The sequence below is a fragment of the Periplaneta americana genome, chromosome 5 (genome assembly GCF_040183065.1).
Source record: "Periplaneta americana isolate PAMFEO1 chromosome 5, P.americana_PAMFEO1_priV1, whole genome shotgun sequence".
Taxonomy (NCBI): domain Eukaryota; kingdom Metazoa; phylum Arthropoda; class Insecta; order Blattodea; family Blattidae; genus Periplaneta; species Periplaneta americana.
Window position 1 is genome coordinate 271,920 of NC_091121.1, and position 14,971 is coordinate 286,890.

The 14,971-nt window shown below is 35.4% G+C and overlaps 1 protein-coding gene across 4 annotated transcripts in view; it reads left to right on the forward strand.

Annotated features, from left to right (window-relative positions):
- LOC138699392 (ras-like protein) overlaps positions 1-14,971 on the forward strand; it is a 68,004-nt gene that overhangs the window by 20,363 nt on the left and 32,670 nt on the right. For 2 of the 4 annotated variants that reach the window (XM_069825231.1, XM_069825230.1), the window contains exons 3-4: positions 13,021-13,049; positions 13,139-13,223. The exons of the other annotated variants lie outside the window; for them this stretch is intronic. In XM_069825231.1, the coding sequence (XP_069681332.1) occupies positions 13,021-13,049; positions 13,139-13,223 (114 nt within the window). The remainder of the gene's footprint in view (positions 1-13,020; positions 13,050-13,138; positions 13,224-14,971) is intronic. 4 annotated transcript variants of the gene reach the window in all.

The window sequence follows — 14,971 nt, forward strand, 5'->3', positions numbered from 1 at the left end:
GGTGAAGAAGGTGGGTACAGAATGACTTCCCAACCCAACTCCTGGATAGTGTTTTGTGTCAGGTTATCATAGTGCGGACTGACATTATCGTGGAGTAGCATCACTTCACACAGTCTTATTGGTCGTTTTTCTTGGATTGCATGTGCAAGACATCTCAGTTGCTGAAAATAAATTAATGTCGGCAGTTATGGTTACACTTCGGGAAAGTAATTCGTAGTACAGCATACCCTCGCAGTTCCACCAAATGCATAACATTATCTTTTGTGAATGCGTGCTGGCCTTTGTATGGGGAGTTGCTACTTTGTTTGGGCTCAACCATTTATTTCTTTTCCTTATGTTAGCATAAAGTCACCATTTCTCGTCACCAGTAACGATATTGGATAGGAATGTTCGATATTGTTCATGAGCCAATCGATGATGAGCAAGCAAAAATGCACATATGGCTACCTGCTGATTTTTGTGGTTTTGGCTTAGAGCATGCGGTACCCATACACCTGATTTTTTAACCTTACTCATTGAATGCAAATGTCGCACGATGGTGGAATGGTAACAGTTCATCACATTTGCCAGTTCTCGGATACACTGATCTGGATCATTGTGGATTAATGTGTTTAAACGGTCTTCATCAAACCTGTAAGGTCTTCCTGAATGTGGAGTGTCACTAATGTCTTAAAACGAGAAAACCATTTTCTTGCCATGCTCTGTCTGATAGCATTGTCCTCATACACAGTGCAAATGTTTCTGGCCGTCTCTGCTGCTTTCACCCCTCTATTGAACTCAAAAAGAAGAATATCTTGGAAATGTTCCACTTTCTCCACTTGACACTCCATTTTGTAGCATCCACGTCTCCACTCACTATCTGCAAAAATGAAAACTTCAATATGTAAACTCAAGCACAATAAAATTGAACTTCAAATAAAAAATGACAATCAATAAACCCATAGCAACCAGAGTACCAACAGGCAAAACAAAAATGCTACGAACTTATGCACCAACTCAATACTACAGTAATGTCACAAAAGGCAAAATTGTAAGAAATAGTGAATAATACATAATAATACTAAAAATCTCAAATTCGACACTTCATTGCAAAAAATTCCCATTCTCCCACTCTGTACCTAATATCGTGATGGGAATATAATGGTGAAACAGTGCGCAGTCTCGCCCGTTCTCATACTACGTGATGACGTAGCGCGGGAAGCATTGCGAACTCTCTCGCAGCTTGCTAGCTTAGCTCAGCTCAACTCCGTAAGGTTTTGGAAGTGGAGTAGGTTAATTGATTATGAATACCAAGAAATCAGAACTAAATATGGCATTTCATATTACTTGTTATTAATTAAATACACTAACTTTTATGAATTCTGTATATTTAAAACATAAAACAATTTTAAGCACAAGAGGTGGATACAGTCACCCCATTCAGAATTTAAAATAACACGAGTCAAAAAAAAATCTGAATCTAAATTTAAAAAATAATAAACAAGTTCACCAAAATTCAGATGTAACAATTCTTCAGTTCGTATACAATAGACCTACATATTATAATTATTTAACAGTAAGTAATTGAATTATTGAAACAGCAGTATAATTTGTGAGATAAAAATAACTATAAAGCTACCTACTAAAATTAATTTTACATTACACATTCAGTTTATGACAAATGGGCCGGTTTCACCAACCTTCACTAAGGTTTTAATGATACTTTAATTTATTTACTGGCTCATCAAATCATTTTTATATCTCACCAACCATCTTTAGCCTAACGAACCAGTAAAACTATCATTAAATTTAGTGATAGAAATTTCCGTCTTTAAATTTTTAATGATTCATTAGTTCCAATATAAAATGGCGGAACGTTTCGACGCAGAATTGTTAGGCCTATATCGGGAATTGCTCGAATATTAAGAGTCAGATGAAGATAATGTTAACCACTTAAGAAAGGATCATTTTGAAAATTTGAATGACATTCACGAAAGATACCGCGTCACGAAGATCGTGGTACTCAAAATTTTAGAAGAAATGTCATAAAAACAGCTGAGACAAAGCTGAAACTAGTCAACTAGGTAACATACAACTGAATTTTTATTTTAACACATGAAAGTGGTTATTATAACTATACCTAAGAAATATTAGTAAATTAATACATAATATGCATTCAAATATAACGAAACTTAATTGGTATATTAACTTTCATTTATTAGAATTATATTATAGCTAGCGATAAGATATGTTTGCACTGGCTTTAAAACAGACGCGAAAGAACTGGATTCATGGATTTTCTTTCCAAAGGAAATTTCATTTCCAGCAGGATAACAACCCCGCGTACACCGCCATAAACGTTCAAAGACGGTTCACGGAAAGGCATGAAAAAGAGGATTGACAAATATCGAGACAACCCACCTCAAAATCCAGATCAGTTGTGGGATCAAGTTCTAGCTACCTGGGAAGATCTCGCTGAGGACCAGAACTATTTCCGCGATCTGATGGACTCAATGCCCCGGCATCCAGGCAGTGATAGACGCCAGTGGCATGTGGAAAAGTATTAGATCCACATGTGTATTTTTTTTCTTTAATTTGTTTGTTTATATATTTTGTTGTATTTCGGGAAGAAAATTGATCTCCCAAGAGTTTTCTTAATTCTCCTAGTGGAGCCAGAGTTGCGAAATAATTCGTTTCACTACAAAAAAAAAAAGAAAATGAAGAAAGATAACATGTATAGAAATTAGTTACGTTAATAAAAATAGTTCTCACCGAGAGTCGAACTCGGGTCCTACGGTTGATAAGGAAGCATACCAATGACTGCTCCACCAAAGAGCCGAGACGTAATATGCGTTACGAGGCATATAATAGGTGCTCGGCTTGACGTCTAGGGGGACAGCGTATATAAAAGTACTCGTGTAAATCGCGGTCAAAATTTCACATTTCCACTACCAAGAGACGTAACAAAACTGTTTTATAATACTGTACACGATTTGTGATATAGTAGACCGTGGTTTCTTATAAAGATGTTCTGATATAGTTATGAAAAATTCATAGATCGCATTTATTTATCCTTAATGAGCCATTACTTACTGTTCATTAAATGTTAAGAAAATTTGGTTGGTGAACAGCTCGAATTTTAGTGAATCGTTAAATATTTTAATATTCAGTAGTTAATGTTAGTTAATGTTTCGTTTGAACTGATTTACTGAAGATTGGTGAAACAGGCCCATAGACATAGTTTTGCTAAATGTACTGTGGTAATGCTCAAATGCCACTGTGTGATGTGAGTTATTCCAAGTACATCATCGATTTAAAAATGTGTCACATTAATAGAATTACTGATACAAGAATAACATTCAATATAATATACATATATAAACAAAGAATTAACACCGTGCACGTACACACAACAGCTGTTTGTTCTGTTCCTCGAGCACTGCGGTGCGATTTAGCGCGCCGCTGCTGCTTCCCAAGTGACGACCAGCGCAGTAGAAAACGAGTTTGAGTCAACCGTCTGCTACACCATTATATTCCCACCACGCCTAATATTACCATTTTTCGAGATTTTTCCCCACATCTGACAACGCTACATCTTTTTGTGACAAAGAACTTGCCCACCTTTCACCTTGAGAAACAACGCGTTGTTCCAGGATAGCAAACTTTTCAGTCGAAAATGCGCACTTATTGAGCAGATTGTTATAAAACAAAGAGTATAGCAAGAGAACATCACACACAATGTGGAAAACCGCCAATTAAAAACCTTGTAACTTACAATGTTGTTCCTGCTGATGCTTCAATTGTTGAAAATATTCTTTCTGTTAATATTGCTTCTTTTCTTCACACAAGATTTTCATTATTAATTATTCAGAATTTTATTATTGTCTCTCTAGGCTTCGTTTTATTATCAATCATCGAATAAAAAATGTTTTATTGCCTTTGAAATCAGTTCCAATTCATTTACAAATCCTTTTTGTGCTTGTTTCTGTTCAGTTTCTTGCTACTTTAGATAGTTGTTTCTATTTCTCTTTATTCTCATCTGTTCTATTTTTAAACCATTCTCTCCAGGAGTTGTTTTTCCTTTTAACTGTTGCTTTAGCCTCTCATTCCTCCGGGAGTTTCTCTATATCTTCTCTTCCTACACTTCTCCCACAGACTTCTTCTGCAGTTTTTGTGAAAACATCCCAAAAACCTATTCCATTCTGCGCTTCCAGATTGCACTTCATCTTTTGGAACAGCTTTTATAATTTCTTTGGAAAACTTACCTTTGATTTCTTTGGCTATTAATTTCCATGTTTTTAATTGTACGAAACAACTTCTTGCAATTATCCAGTAGTTAGCAGTTAAAAGTCTGTGGTAACTTCTTCACCTTGCTTGATACCTGTTAAATGTTTCCATATCTCGTGGGATACTATAAAATAGTCAATAATTGTTTCTTGTGTTAAGTCCCAAGTGTAGCATGATATATTGTGACTTCCTCTTCTGAAGCCATCCGTTTCTATCGTCAAATTGTTTCTTAGATAGGAAACTGATGGCTTCTTAGACGTAATCTAGCAAATCCTCCTTCCTCACAATGTCCCCTTACTATTATAGCATCAATATTTAAATTACCTTCTAGTGCATTCAAAATGGTTTCTTCTTCATATATGTAACCAAACTGCAGAGTAGCAGCAGCAGCATCTATTGCCCAGGCACTTGAAAGTTCTCCATTCGCCTTCCCAGTATAATTTAGAGTCCGAATCTAGAATTTTCGTAAATGTTCTTGATTCATCAAAGTCTTCTAGGTTACACAGAATGCAAAATTCCAATTTTAAACAGGTGTGCTGCTAAACCTGTAGAGTATAAAATGCATAAACTTGCGTTATGTTTATTTCTTTACTCCTTGTTAAACTTTTTATTTTCAAAATTCGGCTGTTTATTAATTCTACCCTGAGTATATAATTAATTAATTTAGGATGTATAATCACAAATATGAGATATTCCACATCAAATCGAGCAGGCTTGTGACTTTGATGTTTCGAAATAGTCCGAAAATTTTTGTGTGTGTTTAGGAGGTTAAGAAAGAAACCCTGTAAAGTTTTATTTCAGTCAAAAAATTTTTTTGTAATTTAAATCAAAATTGAAAAAATAAAAAAATGAGCAAGCATTGATAGACATAAAAGCTTGTAACTTTGGTTCTGTGTCACACAGAACTCATCTTAGGCTCAATTGAATGTTTAAGAATTGTAGTTTTATTTCACATGGCTAATATCTTTTTTTGAATAATTTATTGTAAATACAACACTAATACATTTTTAAAATTGAATTTTCAACATGTTCGCGAGAATTAAAGAAAATTAAAAAATAATCAATCTATTTCCCGTTTAATTTTCTCAATGTGCACGTAGTTTGAAGATGGAACTGCGTGTGCTGCATGTACTTGTGGGACGCATAGCTCCACTCAGCGATAAGGATCAGACAGGAGATGTATTTTGACTGTCATAAAAGAATTCATCAATAAGGAGCGGATTCCTATGTAATTAAATATTATTTTTGCGTGTGATAAAACACAGCAAAGTTAAAAATTCCGAATATGAAGTTTCAAGTTTAAAACCCGAATTTTATTTCACATAAAAAAATACTTACTTTCACAAAAAAATTATGTAAATACATATTTTGAGGAAATCTATTATAAACACATAAATCTTGGAGTTTTTTTTACTTAAATAATTTTTTTACAATAACTTTTAAATATTTTAAAACTAAATCAATTATATCACTCAGAAGTATTTTATCTTTTTTAAGAATTCTTGGCTGCTTCGTGTTTCTAAGCGGTGTGGTGTATCCGTGATCCATTTTTGTAATAGTATCGCCTCAAGTTCTGAGAACTGCTAGGCAGCATATCAGTGTTATTATCAGAGAATAAATTAACATGGACAAGGAGGAGAGATCTTGCAGCACATAATTAGGATTGTTTATTGTTGCTGAAGATGATTTCATTCGACACTTTGTTTGTGAAACACAACAGATAAGAGCTCGGGTATGAACATTATTTAATTTAAACAAATCTCTCTCCTCTCGCTCATGTCTATCAAATAAGGCAATATATCTTGTTGTGATTCCCTGTTACTGGGCTTTGTCGATCGATATCCTTCAAGATATACTGAAAGATGGTTGTTTAAAAAACGATTTGGCTTTCCTATTAGCAAATCTAAGCTTTTTGTGTGACACCATAAAAAAAACTCGAAACATCAAAAACCTGTTGTCTGAAACAGGGAGGTGCGTGCCGTGGAAATTAAACTAGACTCGCTACCAGGTTCAGAAGCACAATTACTAAGGGACAAATTCCAGAATGTGTTTGGGAAAAACAGTGGATATAAAAAAATGTGTAAAGTTGCTCAAGTATTGGAGGATATGGCTTTAGGTGAAATTGACAGCGTTTGTGTTTGGGACATTCCTTTCTTTAAATATACACGTCTGACGTCCTGTGATGTGGAAAGCTCGTTTTCACTGTATAAGTCGTAGTTCTGAGATAATCAGCATGCATTTGTGATGGAGAATTTGGAGATGATCTTTGTTGTTCACTGCAACTCTCGGCCAACTACTAGCACTCAAGTGTGGTTGGTGAGTACCTAGTAACATTTTTTTTTTCAAGCTAAGTAAGATATTTTATTTATTTATTTATTTATTTATTTATTTTACTTATTTATTTATTTATTTAACCTGATAGAGATAAGGCCATCAGGCCTTCTCTTCCCCTCTACCAGGGGATTACAACTACAATATTAAGAATACAATTACAATTATAATTACAATTAATATTAAATTTACAGATACAATAAAAATCAAAGTACTAAAAGATTAACTGATTAATAAAAGCTAGACAGTTTATTGTAAAAGTTAAGAAGAGAGAAGCATTTCTTTTATTAAGTACAAATTAAACCTAATCTACGCAGCAAGAAAATGCTTAATAAGTTTGCTTTTGAATGCTACTAAATTCCGACAGTTTCTGGTGTCACTGGGTAGGGTATTCCACAAGCGCGAGAGCGAGATTGTGTATGATGATGAATACGATGATGTCTTATGTCATTAAAAAAAAAAATATTTTTTATTTTTAGCAAAGATTTTCGTACTTTTTAGCATATAAAAAATAAATATATTTACATTTTTTAGCACATAAAAATCCACTCCCTATTCATCAATAGTGTTGAGTAAACACTTCCTTGCGGAAAATTACACTAATCCTCATTCCATGGGTACATAAAGACCCCTCATATCAACAAACATGCCTCAAAATCCTTCCGCATCCCAACTGATGATTGGTTCTGTGTTCGCATTGGAAAATGAGGCATGCATTGACATGTGTGGAGCAATGATAGATAACGACACATAACAAACGATAATTTTAAACTTACAACCTAACATAAAACCTCGAATGCATGCGGGATTTTTACAAGAATGTACTTATATTTTGAAGTGTCCACGTCAAGTAACGGACTGTATCTGGCTTTCACCTTATGATCCTGTTCTGTTTTAGGCCTGAATTACCGGTAACTGGCTAGCCATTATAGCTTGCACTACTACTGTACACGCAGTTTAACACTGCACAATACGTATTATATTACAGTATAAACAGCAAATAATAACAGAAACTGACCGACCGTCATTCCACATCTCTGTGGGTTAGTGTTTTGATTGGTGATGCACCTCCTTGTTACGTTATCACACCTCATTGCAAAGGTCACTATAAACTCCGCCTACAAATCATATTATTTCGTGACAACCTTAATTAGTTTTCCAGATGTTTGAGATGGGCGGGGCATGTAGCACATATGGGCGAATCCAGAAATGCATATAGAGTGTTAGTTGGGAGACCACAGGGGAAAAAGACCTTTGGGGAGGCCGAGACGTAGATGGGAGGATAATATTAAAATGGATTTGAGGGAGATGGGTTATGATGATAGAGAGTGGATTAATCTTGCACAGGATAGGGACCGATGGCGGGCTTATGTGAGGGCGGCAATGAACCTCCGGGTTCCTTAAAAGCCATTTGTAAGTAAGTAAGTTGCTTCAAATATCGTATTACCTCCTTGTGTTTAGACAGACAGCAAGTGTGTGTAACAGCTGTTCTTCTGGAAAGGGGTCTTATTTAACAACTTGCAAGATTTTTATGAAGAAAACATTATTGAGAAAATTACTTACAGGCAGTGAGTGGCAGTTGATTAAAACAAATTTTGAAATTATAGAGGCACAAGATGAGGGACTTTTTTTTTTTTAGTAAAGTTGTTTTATACAATAAGTCATAATAAGCGAGCCATTTTTTTAAATACAGTGTTTGCATAGGATTTAGATGGGAGCTTTAGATTTCGCCGTTATAGCCAATACGTTGTTAAAAGCGATGACGCTATAAACAGTTTCAACTGTAGTACGAAATGAAAATATAAAAATTGGAAATTTATCCTTTGAAGAGGCGGAAAACTGCAACAGTAACAAATATAAATGACACTCGGGAGCAAATTAAATGCAGAATAAATATGGGAAATGTCTGTTATTATTCGGCTGAGAAGCTTTTGTCATCCAGTTTGCTCTCAGAAAACCTGAAAGTTAGAATTTATAAAATAGTTATATTATCGGCTGTTCTGTATGGTTGTGAAATTTGGACTCTCACTTTGAGAGAGGAACAGAGGTTAAGGGTGTTTGAGAATAAAGTGCTTAGGAAAATATTTGGGACTAAGAGGGATGACGTTACAGGAGAATGGAGAAAGTTACAGAATGCAGAACTCCACTCATTGTATTCTTCACCTGACATAATTAGGAACATTAAATCCAGATGTTTGAAATGAACAGGGCATGTAGCACGTATGGGCGAATCCAGAAATGCATATACAGTTTGGGGTGTGTTAGTTGGTAGGCTGGAGGGAAAAAGGCTTTTGGGGAGGCCGAGACGTAGATGGGAGGATAATATTAAAATGGATTTGAGGGAACTGGGATGTGATGGTAGAGACTGGATTAATCTTGTTCAGGATAGGGACTGATAGGAAGCTTATGTGAGAGCGCCAGTGAACCTTAAAAGCCATAAGTAAGTAAGTGTGTGTATATTTACTCATAGAATACCTATAAAAAGTTTCATAAAAATTGGTGACATGAGGTCATTTTCTCTTTAAACTTCCAAATTGGCGTGGAATGACTCGTATACCTCTGAGTCAGGTTCTGTCTGATATGTATATCCGTTATCAGGCAGTACATCTCACTTGATGATATGTGCAGGGGAAGAACAATTGTTTGTATGCATCTGAAGTCTGATTAGTGTAATATGTAGCTAATTGGTGATGTATGCAATGGAGAGGGAAAGGAACTGGCCACCCTACCCCATTATCTCCTGGCCTAGTTGCCTCATAATGGTACCATGTTGGTATCACTTGTGAGGTTCAAACCTGTCTTCGGACAGTTTACTAAACAACAAACAACAATCACAGATATTCCATTTCTTTTCCAGACCAAATGATGATGTATTTCCTTTCTTCCTTTGCATATCAGTTTTGTTTCACTTAATCCTAGAATATCTGCATACAGACCATCTGGTTCTGTTTACATACTTGTAATTTCTGTTTTTTCTCAGTATTTTATCTTCAATTTCATGTGTGTATTTTTCGTTCTTTTCTGAGGATCCATGTTTCAGTGCCATAAAGTAACATTGATTGAATTATATAAACAAGGGTGCTTCAGAAGTAAGGCAACAAGAGCTCTCATGGACAAACTTTATTTCCTGAGACATAGTAGTAGGGCACTGGTACGAATTACTTTTCAACATAGTCACCATGCTTGTCCAAACACTTGTTCCAACAGTAGACCAAGGCATCGATATCTGCATAGAAAAAATCTGCATCAAATCCCTCAAGCCACACCATGACAGCTTGCTGAATTGCCATATCGATGTTGAATTGCTTACCATCCAGGTGCTTCTTCAATGGTCCGAAGAGATGGAAATTACTGGGTGTTAGGTCGGGGCTGTAGGTAAATGGTCCAGTACCTCCCTCCAGAAGCGCTGATTCGAACTGTAGATCGCCACAAGATAAAAATGAATTTCTGCTGGTGAGATGCCCTTCAGCTTATACTACGCATTTCCTCATTTGACCCTGTTTCCTTGTGCGCAACCATCTTAAAACAGACATTGCGAGGATCTGACGCAACATATGCGCCATCTAATGGCTGCGTGTTAAGCTGTGGTCTGCTGCTGCGGCCCTGGTGGAAAATTCGAACAAGAGGAGAATATGTCACCCGTGAGAGCTCTTGTTACCTTACTTTTTTAAATAAACTTGTATTTGCAACATTATACTGGGTGAACAATAAGCATTGAACCCATGTGCTCGGCTTGTCCATCTACCAGGGAACAGGTGTCAGAAATGCAGAGCACGGTAAAAGTTAAACCTATCTATGAGTGTTTACAAATAACACTTAAAAAGTAAAAGTAATTTACTATTCCATATCACGCAAGGAAATGCTGGAACTGCCTGCTTTCTTTCTCCAGACATTTTCGGCATCCGTTTATGAAATTTAAATACAGTTCCTTCTGAGGAATGTGTATTAACATACCCACTTATGTGGAACCATGCTTCGTCCGAACCGTTGCTGGCACATAGCATGATCGAGCCTGGGTCTCTGAGCATCATGACAATTTCTGCCGCTAGGTTCGCGTCGCAGTCCTATTAAATGATGAATAGTTCCATTACTAAGCATTGTGCATCGTGAAAATTCTTTGATTAATTTTGCATTACTGATCAAGTACGAAGATTATAAACATAACAAGCATGTTACAGTCTTATTTGAGATTTATTGATGACTTGTTAAATATCAGTATGCAGATTTTCAGCTTCATTTAATGGAATTTACAATTTTGTTTCCCGAAAGTCTGAATTTGTTCAATTAAAAATTTTGCTTCCAAACTACATTGTTCATCTGGTTCATTTACTTTGGCAAGTTGATTGTTTTCAGTTCCGTGTTTTTCCTTCAGATTTCGTTCCCTCTAATTTGTTATAATTGCTAAAAGTGAGCTACTTTCAGACATCATCATCATTATTATTATTATTATTATTATTATTATTATTATTATTATTATCATCATCATCATCATCATCATCATCATCATAATACTAGTATAGTTCTTAGTTTGTCTTGCCTTAAGACAATCAGTAGTGTTATTCGAGAAGTAGAGTATTATTTACCATCATCATTTATAGTGGCAAAATATTCCACGACAATGGTTAATTATTACTGCTGAATATTGACTCATATACAGTTTGCATTATTTAGGATACAACATATGCAGCAATGTGATTTAAATGTTGAGCATGACGAGTTTATTGTGACGTACTCCCTCATCCTCCAAGCCAAATCAAATATTGTTACATTACAAGTAATAAATAAATAATAATTACTACAATTATTCGTTGTGATGAAGTACAATTATCACTGCATGGTGTACCGAAGATTTTACTTTATGTTTTCATTAAATTGACATGTCATGAGTGACGACAGAAAACAGCTCAGGGGAGCGAGATGCAGACATTACTAAAAATGAAATGGGGATCGGGGAGAGCAGATGCGCATGTGCCTTTGGGCAGCAAAATTCTAAAAAAAATCGTCCCTGAGATATTTGTTTATGTTTTGGGAAATGGTCAAATTCGAAAACCATTTCTAATCACATATATTGCAGACTAACTTCCTAATTAATTTAATCCTAACTCCTAATTTAAAAACTGTTTACACACAGTAAAATATCATAGCATTTGCTATTACTATCCACTACAGGTTAATCAGCAGGCCTATTAGATATTTACTTCATCACTGCAAGGTTTGCAAGAAAAATCGCACAATTGCACTAATCATGTATTGTGACTGCTGTTTGCATTAGTGAAAATCATAACACTTCAACGTCAATATATTTTTAAAAAAGAAAGGGATAAGTTAGGCCCACTTACAATTGATTAAATTATGAAGTCAGGGAAATGGAAGATAATACAGTACCTTAATTCATTGGAATAATAATAATAATAAATACGTGAAAAGGGTAGACTACAGTGTTCATGTAAAATATATTAAGTTTATTTCATTATTTCCGAAAAGGTACGGTTTATGAATTGAACAACAGGAAGGTAGTACCTTAGTTTATAATATGTAATATCTTATAATATCAAGAATGACAGCCATTCATTTTAATATAGTTGAGACGAAGTTTTGAAATTACGTCTATTGACCATAAATTATTGTATGAAGCATTTAATAAGCAACGGTGAGTCCTTTAAATGTCCCAAATGTCAATGTCATTTAAGTGTTCTGCTATGAATATCTAGGACTGAACAGCGCTCCGAGCGGCGGAATTGGCATTATGAGGGAACCACTTCAGACCCGTATTTCAGCTTGTATAATCTAGTAAGCAACGGTCCGAACACAAGATGAGATTAAAAGACAAATCCACACACTTTAGATGAACTAAAACATTTGTGAAGAAATGCGAAAAACGCCTAAGTGATTTTTTAGGCATGGGAGGGGGGGAGAATTTACCAGAGAATGTCCGGTTTTGTCTAAAGTTTCTTGTGTGAGCACAGTATGCTGCTTATCTTCAAGACTTCGTATTTAACGAAATTTATTTACCAGTGTATGAATTGTATTTCGACCTTAATGCCCGAGAATCTCTCTTGAAATAATCTCCTTAGAACCCTGGACAATTCCATATGCACATACAAATCACAGCCATAAACATGACGAGCTGTGTGTATGGGTCTAATGTTTGTTGTTTGGTAGTAGAAGAGAGTATTGTGGAAAAAAGAAGCAAGTTAACAGTTCCTATAACAAGAGTATAAGTTGAAGTAAATGAAAGGAGCACAGGGAATTAAAAAATATTAAAAATAAATCATTCTTCAGGACTTCATCTAATAGATAAAGGAAGAAGCAATTTCTTTTCCTAAAATCCGTTGCACTTGGTGTACAATACTGTAAAATAATTATATATTATGTAATTCAGTTTATGAATGCACTTCTAATGACTACTTTATTATTTTTCAGTTTTGTTGATGAATATGATCCGACAATAGGTAAGCATTACAAATGAATTATACACTGTTGCTTGCATTCAGATATATATAAGAACAACTTCTCACATATTTTTTCTTCTTATTTGTAGAGGACTCATATCGGAAGCAGGTTGTCATTGATGGAGAAACTTGTTTGTTGGATATACTTGACACAGCGGGACAAGAGGAATATAGGTTGATATACCTTTAATTCTTGCATACTTTTAAATTCCAGAATGTCAGGAAAAATTTGACACAGATTGCATGTGTTGGATTTGTTGCATGTGTTTGTAGTGTAAGCGAAATTTGTCTACATTTGTTGCTTGTAGTTCTTGATAGATATTGAAATGTGTGTACATAAACTGTAATTAGGATATTGGTTTGTTGTAATTTTTGTTTTGTTGGTTAATATGTTGTGTAAAGGATGCATGCAATGTAGAAGAGTGTCATACTAGAATAATTTTATTTCGACAGAATATTGTGTGCATTATCATTCATTATCAGCACCGTTGTCATTATTTAAATTTTGCTTTAGTTGGTTAATGTTACATATTATCTAAAAAATATTTTCATGAAATTTTTTTTTAAAAGACCATCGTCACATAAAACATAAAAGATGTAGAAAATAAACTATGATAGGATTGAAGAATAAGTATCAGTTTATAAATTGTCTGTTGTATCTATTGACAAAATTAATTTTCTGGTTAGTATTTATGTGGGTAAACATGGGTAGGACCACGTATAAGGTAATTCAAGTCACTTCAAACTTTTATTTTGTTATAAATGTTATAATATTTGAGGCAGAAAGAAAAAACATCACTGTGTTGGACAAAAAAAAAAATTGGGTTTTCATTTGTTACCTTTTGCACTTCCATAGTTAACCATTTATTTATTAAAACATTATAGATTTTATTAGTACTGATAAATAATTTTGAAGTTTTCAAATACAGTTGGTCCAGTGCCAGCAGTACCGTGTGTTCATTTCAAAACTTCCCATTTCGAATAAGTTTAGATGTGCAGGGCACACGATTTTGAGGAAGAATACGTCAATTTAGTTTTCAAGGGAGAAGTTCTATCTATTATTCTCCCTTTAGGGGAGGGCACAGACTGGGACTGTCCTCACACGCAGGCCGCTTGTACCACCTGGAATGGAATGCTGTGCATGTCCTAAGGCCCCTGCACACAGATCCTGCTGTGCACTGCCCTACAGCCTACATAATCCCTTTACCATTCTAAGGAGGACTCATCGCGGTTGCACGAGGTATTGAGAGCCGGCCGGAGAGCCCAAGGTGCATAGTGCTACCACCAACAACAATGGCCACATATCCTCGGAGTCCAAGTCTGGCAGCAGCCCACTGCTGACTCAACATCAAAGCAAGCTTGAAACCTAGGAAAGAATCTGAGATGATGATGATGAAAGAGGGGAAGTGTAAAAACCTCAACCGTGTAACTTACCCCAACCAGAATTTGAACCTGGGCCCGCTCGTTTCACAGTCAAACATGCTGTTACTCCACAGCAGTGAACGAGGGGGAAGTTTAAACCCAATTTTCTGTTCCACCCCTTCACTTCAACTACCTCCACTTTTGAGTTTCAAATTGCACTCTCTATTTTCGGATACATCATTTTAAAGAAGATGATAAAACCACGGTCGACTCTAGTAGAAGGTCAGAAGGCAGGAACTTGACAACATGTGCATCAGGCATCAGTCTTCTTACGAGCGCATGGTGTATGTGATTTAAGCCTTGCTTTCACTTATTGAAGAGTATTTACAATTTATGCTGAGTTTTTGTTTTTAAGTATTGGTAGAAATCAACCCAGTATGGATTTCTAAAATGGTACTCAGAAACATTTGAAACAGCAGACAATATAGAAACAGAAAGAAACGAAGTGGTAGATGTACCGATAGCTTCATTTTTTAGAGTTATCCGAGATCCTGATACTT